A 9463-nucleotide genomic window follows, 5' to 3' on the forward strand; every position below is an offset into this window, starting at 1 on the left:
CAGGTCACTGTTCTCAAAAGAGTTAATACAGTAACCTGAACACTTTGTAGGTGTCCTAAACAGGTTGTACATTTTCCTTCATTTCATGCAAATTACAAATCACATGCATAATTTTTTTTTTAAACTGAATCAAATTCTCAAATGTTTTCACAGTAGTTCATACAGCCAACCTAAACGTTAATATATCAGGAAAAAAACAATTGCAGCTCTTTTTACTGGTTTTACAAAAATCACAATCATTTGTGCACTATTTTTCAAAATTCAAATATTTCCATTATTTGTTAAATTCTCAGTTGCACTTGAAATGTTCTCAATTAGCCCAAAATAAATATCTGCTGAGTTAGAAATACACACAACACAGGAAATGCAAATTCCCTAATTGTTTACCCATCTATCAATTCCAAAAACTATAAATGGGAAGAAGAATGGGAAAAGGAAGAGGTGTAAGAGTGAGAGGTTTTGGAGAGGAAGGGTAATATTGAGAGGGAGAGGAACATTGAAAGAGGTAGAAAGAGAAGAGGGGAAAGGAATAGATGGTATAGGAAGAGGAGATGGAGCAAGAAGAGCTTCTTACAACCAAGTAAGTCTTCTTCAAACGATGGAAGAGGCTTGTGGAGAAGTTGAGGCACAAGGATGGATCCAGCATTCACAGCTTTTTTTACCCACGATCCATGACTCGTGAAAATATATGCTGTGATGTTGATGAAATTCTTTGGCCAGATGTAAATGAGAGGCAATATTTATAAAGTTCAATGATTGCAGTACATTTATTTATTTATTTTTAAAACTCATTGCTATACAACTAAACTCGTAATTAAAGAACTTTGAAGAACACAATGAAAGGACGCGGAACAAATTTTCATTCCTGTATTTGTGTATCTATAGCTGAAAATGTTATCAAATCAACACTTGTAGATGTTAGTATTTTTGATAAATGCATTACTAGAATAAAATGCATGGCTTCATTATGCATTGAATATTGAACTGTTTCGCCAACATAAGAGTGTGGTTAGTTTGCTGTTTTAATTGTTTTGAGAGCAACCACATTAATTTGGAGAAATGTGTCAAATCGATTGAGAAAAACTGTAATACCTGAACTAACCTTGCCTAAATCATAAAAAAGCTCCAATGATCTGCTTCGTTTTATCCCTGGATTCTGCGTGTTGGTTAGACCACATGACTTTGGCCATGCAGACAAACATTTTTCAAATATCAATAAGCAATGATGCAGTTTTTTTCTGAGAATTGATAATATAAGATAGTCAAATTACTTGGTTTTCTTTTCAAGAATTTAAGGTTTTTTCTTTATTATGATTTTTTTTTTCTATTATGAATTTTAATTCAGAAATTAAAATGCTCATTAAAGAAGAGGTGTATTCAAGTCGTATGCATGAATAACTTTTTTTTATGTATTATTGAATAAACTAATAGATACAGACTAAATATTAACATCATATCTTTGATCTAGATATCACAGTGTGAAAATGTACAAAAAACAGTATTTCTGCTAATATAGTGGAATGTGTAAATATGTTGCAGGACTATTGGTTGGCATGTAAACTGTTAAAATTGGTTATTTATATAAACTTGATTTTTGGTACACTGTTAAAAAAAAAAAAAAAAACGGCAACTGTGGTTGCCAGAAATTTACCGTAAAAAATACGGTAGCAACATTTTAGGTTGTACAAATTTAACTTAAATTTACAGGGGGAAAAAGTATTTCAATAACTGATATAATGTTAATTAACCAACCTATTGAAGTACTAATATCTGTTTTGTACCTTTGTAATATACTGACAACCACCCAACAGGTGGTGATGAAAAAGTCACATGATGAATCAAAGCTCATCACAAGCAGCTTTTCCACAAGCTGAGAAGGTAAATACTAATATATATAGAAGGCGCACAGTGTCATTCACACAAATACTAAACACCATCATGTTAACACGCATGACATAAAAATAAAAATGTAATAAACATTAATTGAACAACATCAGATGTAACATAAAACCCTAATGTACATAACTAATTAGAAAAAAAAATGGGAAAAAAAAAATAAGAAGAAACCATTATTTCAACAAAAATACATCAAATGTGAAGTGTCACACAGGGAATTCTGGGAATTTCGATTTACAGTTTTTCACTGTAAATAATACAATGTCTTGCACTTTTCCACTTCAAAAAACTGTAAATTTAAGTGTTTTACTATAAAATTACATTAAATGTGAGGTTTGATCTATTACGGTTATTCAACGTATATAGTACGGAAACTTTCTGTCAACCAATTAAACGTATTTTACGGTTTACAGTTTTTACAGACATGCTGCTGTGAGCATGTAAGATATGCTACTGCTGCATTAATAGGCATAGATAAATCCCATAGCAGATCTACACAGGTGGAGCTGGGGGAGGTGGAGGGTTTCAGAGGACCAGATTACAGAAAACACTGATTAAATGGGTCATGAACTGCATTGCTTTATTGTTTTATAATGTTTTAAACACTTATAATGTTAATATGATTTTTACAAATTAAAATTGTCATAGTTTAGAAATAAAAGGCATTTTTCTTACCCTGATTTTATCCCCCTGGCTAACAGCTTTGATTGGCTAATATCTTTGCATATGAAACAGCTAAGTATTACATGTGGAACTCTCTCAAAAACTTTTACCACATTTTTACTATTACTGCTGTCAATGTTAACTAATCGTGAAAAGTGCTGATTATAGCATTATATTTAGATCATGGCATGAAAGGTTGCAGTGATGAGCATTGTAGCCAATCAGACTTTCTTTTCAGTTACAGTGACAATCAGTTACATCGTCACTGTAACTCAATTTCTGCACCAGGGTCGGCGCCGCGAGGGGGATCTGATTTGTGCCCCCTCAGTTTCAAACTGTCCCCCCTCCACCCCCGAAACGGGATGTTAACCCTTTGACGCGTATGATCACACCGGTGTGATTAGAACGTTCAGTGCGTCACTGCTAAATTCAAACGTGCTTTTTCTCTTTGGCTGGTGCTGAGCAAGAGACGGACGCGCTCAGTGCTTTTCATATATCACAACTATTCAATGTTTATTTTAGGTTTCAGACATTTAAATAGACATTTAAATCAAGAAAAAACTAAACATTTATTGTTTGTTAAATTCAAGTTCCATACACTGATGTCTATGGAAGCTGCAATAACAATTATTTCAATTATAATTTGACAAAGTGCTATATTCAAGTGCTATATTCAAGTGTATGAAACAATAAAGTGATCATTGTAAACGATCATTTATAATGATCATTATAAACGACACAACACTTCCACATATTTGATAATCGGAATATATCATATAATTCATAATGTAGTTAACACGTTTGTGAATATTTTGAATAAAAAAAGGAAATAAACGCGATACATGTGTCATGTGTGGCTGCATGGCACGGCGCCAAGGAAGTAATACGTTCTAAAATAATGGTCGACTTAAAAAATAGAGCCCCTAGAATAGATTTCCCTCATATGTAACTGATTATTTTCATCCTACTAAGAGAAACAATGTGAAGTTGACCGTTTAGTCACTGGTTTGATTTACTGACACATAGACAAAGAACATCTGACTGTACATGAATCATTACATAGCAGAAATAACTTGTCACAGTTTGGTTACAATAAAAGCTTTTTTTGGACTAACAAGGAAGTTTTCAGCTCTGAAACTTACTGGATATTTGTATAGTATAATGACCTCTTATATGCCAAAAGAATATGCTCAAAGAAAATATAATTTATCAGTCCATGACCCCTTTAAGTGTTGAGCAAGCAATCTCCCTGGCTGCAGAATCAGCGGAGGCCAATTCGCTTGTGCCATGTAGTAAAACATGTGATTGCATGTAAAGGATCCATCAGCCTGTACCATTCTAGAGTTTCATGTATAAAAAAGATATTTATTTTAAAAAGATTTTTATTATGGCTTGTTTTGTTTTTTGTTATTTCAGAGGGCCAGTCAGTTGGCAAGTGGTCTTGGAAGTGGGCAGATGTTTTGTAAAGAGGCTGCACCACGCACTTTAGAGCAACAACTCCAAGAGCACAGGTGAGGAACAACTGCATTCAAAATGTCCTGAAACTGCCCAGACAGCAACATAGTGTCGGTCCAGATCCGGGCCATATCTGGTACATGTGGATTCCACACGTGCCGGATGTGGGCCGGATCTGGGCGACACTATAACTTTCAGTTATGACACCTTTTCAATTGTAATCCTGTGTGCAGACTGCAGCAGAAGAGGCTCTATCTCCAGAAGCAGTCTCAGGTACAGGCCTACTTCCACCAGATGCAGCTGGCAGAGGATGGTTACCCCCCTCCCCAGGACTGCAGAGACCCCCAGAACAGTCCCCTGTCCAGCCCTCCCTTCACATGGACACAAACCCTAACCCCTTTTCTGGAGCCTGGAGCCTCGTCCCTGGCTTACGGCCCCAAGTCAGCCCGCTTTCCAGACTGGCCTCCGCCACCAGACAATCAAACAAACTACACCCCGTCCCTCCCTACAGAGCCCCTGTACGCATGGATTCCTGCCCAGCCGCCTCTCTCCACGGGCAAAGCAGAGAGCCCATCGGCACAACACACACCTGAAGCTTCTTTCCTGGACTGCGAGATGGTGGAGACCGTAGAGGCCCCACAAGGGTGTGTACTCGTAAACTAAATGTGAAATAAAGCACTCTGAGGCTGGCTCTCAGACACAAGTGTGGTAAAAAAAAAAAAGCTCCCTCAGGGACGAACAAAATGCCATGGTTTGGGTCACATCTTACAGATGCTACAGATGTGCACTTGATCCTTTGGTAGACCCTTACAGACCTTCATTTTCAAAGATGTTTGTGAGATGCGCTAGTGTCCTGATATGTTGTTTTTTTCCGGTAAGCACATATGAAATGTAGTGCAGCTACCATAGAGTTTAAAAATCAGTATTGAAGCAATATTCCTTTTCCTATATAATACTCTAGAGTTCTATGAGTTTCAGTGTTTTTATAAGTAGTTTGTTTAATACTTAAATGATTAGTAGCTACTCAAGTTTTCATTATTGGTAGTGTGTGATTTTTAAATAATAGATCATTAACAAAGAAATGTGTAAATATAAGGACGATAAAAAAAGTCAGCATGAAACAATTCAGAGCATTTTTTCCTTTTGAAAATTATGTACTTGTTACCCAGACAGCAACATAGTGTCGGCCCAGATCCGGCCCACATCTGGTACATGTAGATTCCACACGGCCCAGTCACATGTTGTTGTCTGGGTTGTGAAACAGGAGAACACAATATAAAGCGAGACCTAAGTACTACTAAGATCCCATTCTATGGAAGCTTGTTTCCACCAAAAAATGTAAAAAGAAACATTTTTAAAGATAATTGCGACTTTATTTCACAATTGCAAGTTTACATCTTTTTTTGTAAGAAATAACATAATTATGAGATATAACCATAAACTCGCAATTCTGACTTCTTTTCTCAGTTGTGAGATATAAACTCGCAATTGTGAGTTATAAAATATAAAGGTTTTCTCTGAATTTCAAGTTTATATCTCACAATTTGGAGTTTATGTTCTCGCAATTTTGTGCGTTTCCAGTTCAGAGGAAAAAATACTGACTTCTCTTTCGAAATTGCAAGTTTATATTTCCTAGTTGGGGACATATTGTATATTTTTAAACCATAGATGCAGGAAAAAAAACCCAATAAATGTATGTATGAAATTTGTATAGCATTTGGCGGCTATTACGTGGATCCTGGAAATCTTCTACATTTTGAACTGGAATCCCTCCATCCCTTCCTAAAATTCACTCCCTGGACTCAGTCCCACCATATTTCCAGCACTGCGTCTAACGCATGTTTACATAGTAAAACTTTGGAAAAGTTGAGCGGTGGAATGCAAAAACACTTTCTGTTTGAATGGCCTCAAACACTTTAAAATTTGATTCAAGATTCAATTTGTAAACATTTGATAATTACATATAAATGAACAAACTATAATTTGCAGCATTTATTAATCTAGGTTAATGTTAATTTAGACATATAAAGCAGTTGAAAATGTATGATTTATATTCACATAAATTAACATTTATGAACAAACATGAATTAACAATACACAAAAGTAGATTTACAAAATTACCTTTAACCAAGATTAATAAATGCTGCAAAATATTGTTATTCGCTTATTTCATGATACCTAAAGCAGTAACTAATGGTAAGAAATTCAAACTTATTGCAAGTATTACCTCACTGCCTAAATAGCTTTTTGACGGCTGGTTAACATTAACCAATAAGCATGCATGACCTAGGTGATGTCAGCAGACAAAAGTTGTTCTGAGCAATGATAAAATATTACAAAAACAAATCATCTGTGGAATAATATGCACTGATGGTTGTGCACAGTAAGACCAAACAACATGTGTTAAAGTAAATAAGGTTAATTTTGATTTCATGTTGACTTTACAATTACACTACCTACTTTGGACTCTTCGAAGTGGACTGGAAAAGTAGAAAAGTAGAAAAGAACAAGGTTCTTAGAGCCACTGTAAACATTCAGACTTGAGATACGTGGATTAAACCAATCAGAATCAACATACAATGATCTCACACAGTGTGCACTACTACTCAAACTGTTTGGTTTTTTTTTTTTTCTTAGAAACTTAACGTGTTGTGCCTTTCAATTCTTATTGTTCCTTTCGAAGAATGTCTTGTTATTAGATTTAATTCTTCAAGTAAAACTTCCTGTTTGGAAATGCAGTATGAAGTACTCTCTTTTAAAAGATACCTTGAACCAAAGTCTCCATTTAGGTTCTTTTTTAAAGTCCACTATGTGGATTTTTTTTTTGGAACCAGCTACATGAGATAGTTGTCATGGTCCTACATTATATTCAAAAGTATAGCAATATCTAGAGAAATAGTTCTGATGTTCAAAATATGAGTGTTGGTAGTGAGTGTTGTCATTTTATGCCTTTGGAGGAAAAAGATCTTATCGTGACTATTTAAAATTTGTAGTCAGTCTTTGACTAGTGTTGATATTATTACTGACATTGAAAAGTGAACTGTTTTGTTATAGTCGGTTTTCAGTGATAAGATGTTTCCCAATATGTAATCACAATATGAATTTTGTTATACTCAGTTGAAAATGCTGAGTTTCTTGCACAAGGGGAAATAAAGGTCACACTCTCCTTGACTGAAATCATTTGTGCGAGTGATGTTTTTATTCAAACCACACGTCTCACATCACACTACCTCAGTTCTGACCATGTACAGAGAATGATGGACTTTCAGTGGTTAAAAGACTCCATTCCATTCGCGATCAGACGGGATAACCTTTGTTTCCCTCGTGCATCGATGAGCCTTGGGCGCCCAACACACTGTCACTGGTTTGTGGTTTGTCCCTGATGAAACTAAAGGTATACTACCACTAAAGATATACCACCAGGCGTCTTCAGGGCTATCATCCACTCGTGAGGCAGAGGCGCTGAAAGGCAGAGGCGCTGGCGCCCTCCTAGCAACAGCGCTGTTTTTGGTAAAACATGATTTTGACGACTTCATTAAGTTTTGTTTTATAGAAAACTCTTTTAAAAAGATTTTCGTTTTGTATAAATTGTATCTTAATTTTGATCAATGTTTTATCAATCAATTGCCCATATTTAATAAATAAGAAGCAAATATAGGCTATAGCAGACAATGTAATAAGGCGCCGGCACGATCACTTGCATTGCATGTGAACTGGAGGGCGCCGAAACTCAGCTTGTGCCTCACAGATTTGAGAAATATAGGCTATATATTACAGAAAGCTTGAAATGTCTACTTTTAAACGAAAATATTCAAACCAAAATAGGCTACTCTCTGATTATGAAATCCATATGAAATGTGCATTTCTCTCTGGCGTTCATGGCGAGTCCGCATCGCCAACTTCATCTTTGCAGCGACACAGAAAACACCAGTTTATTACTAAACAATTAAATGTATCCTTGCTAATTTAGACACATTCATAATCATTACTTTAACAGGTTCTTTGTGGCAAGCTTTATGCGTGCGGTCATAACGCTTATTATCCTGTAGGCTATAGCCTATTTAAGTAATTAAATTAATATAAAGGGGCGATTTGACCACGAATGGCTTAAATGAACAATTACTAGTCGACTAGAAAAAAAAAATTTGTTGGAGGCAGCCCTTATTCCACATATTTTCGAACCAGCAGGCCATTCTGGGTTGAGCGAGCGACCCTACGGAATGAGCGAGCGGAGCGGAATATTCAGAAATGCGCTCTCCGCTCACGAGCTCTGATCGGAACAAACCCGAACCTCACTGTCTGCTGAACTTGCGCAGAAACATCCAATTAGACATAGCCAGCTTTTTTAAATTGTTTTTAAAACTAAACATTTAGACTATTTTAGTACAATTATGAGCTTATTGACGATTTTTTTATAATTCTTGACAAAATTAGAATATGTTAATTTTTTTTTTTTTTTTTTTTTTTGGTGGGCCTGTTGAAAAGTGGGTGACGCCGTGCCTGATGTAAACAGCCGCTTAATGAGTGAGTCCTTCAATTATTCGATTTGCTCAAAAGGACTGATTCATTCAGGAAAGAAGCAAGAATGGGTAATTGAATCTTTTTCTCAAACAATTAGTTCAACATGCAAATTTATTCAGGAATCCAAACACTGTTCTAGTCGCTGTCTGTAAATTCATTCAGAATACAATGTGTGGAGAATAACTAATGTGTTTTGTCAGCACAGTAATTAAACAAAAATCTAGTTGTAGGTTTCAGTGAAACTTCAGTTTTTCTTAAATTAGCCATTTGATGCAGGCAATTTGTCACTGGTCTAGATCCTAATACAAATTGGAGAAATGCTGCAAATGTCATGTCAACCTGAGAACAGCCATCGTGTGTGAAATGTAACTTTATAGATAGCTGTTGAATGAATAGGAGTGTTCCATAAAGCTGGATAATTTCCCCTGATGATTAATCTGTGCAGAATGGCACTAACACTCAAATGTGAGTCGTGATGTTCCAGCTGTAAACTGTTCATCAGCAGGCACGACAACAGCATTCACAATTCAGACAGATAACAGCCTTGTCAGAACAAACGCTCAAAGCCGTGACCGCTCTCACAGCCGGTTAGACCTTGCATGCCAACTATGTGCCGGTGAAAATATGAATGAGTTTTAAAAACTGCCAGGACTTTAGTGATGAGATCTTGATTTGGATTTCTAAACGAATAAAAAAAAAAAAACGCACTTTGGTTTATTAACCAAACTGAGTGTACCAATTATGTGAGTTCGACAGGTTAAAAATAAACCAAGCACTCTTTCTTAAGAACAGGATCCTTCAGAAGGATATGCAGAGCTGCTGGTGCTGACTGACTTTTCATTTAGTTCTTCTTGTGTTGTAGAAGACCCAGCACAACACTAAGAGATGTTCTATTCATTGTCTGCAAAGAAGAAATGTATCAATTTTG

The 9463-nt window shown here is 35.9% G+C and overlaps 1 protein-coding gene across 5 annotated transcripts in view; it reads left to right on the plus strand.

Moving 5' to 3' along the window:
* sik2a (salt-inducible kinase 2a) overlaps window positions 1–7193 on the plus strand; it is a 38026-nt gene extending 30833 nt beyond the window's left edge. For 3 of the 5 annotated variants that reach the window (XM_084413199.1, XM_084413198.1, XM_084413200.1), the window contains 2 exons: window positions 3976–4070; window positions 4248–7193. In XM_084413199.1, the coding sequence (XP_084269325.1) occupies window positions 3976–4070; window positions 4248–4677 (525 nt within the window). In that variant the 3' untranslated portion in view covers window positions 4678–7193. Of the gene's footprint in view, window positions 1–1811; window positions 2002–3975; window positions 4071–4247 lie in introns of those variants that run through there. The other 2 variants (XR_014627894.1, XM_084413201.1) reach the window with 2 other exon arrangements.
* Window positions 7194–9463: the final 2270 nt, after the last annotated feature.

Source organism: Rutilus rutilus (assembly GCF_951802725.1).
Source record: "Rutilus rutilus genome assembly, chromosome: 7".
Classification (NCBI taxonomy): domain Eukaryota; kingdom Metazoa; phylum Chordata; class Actinopteri; order Cypriniformes; family Leuciscidae; genus Rutilus; species Rutilus rutilus.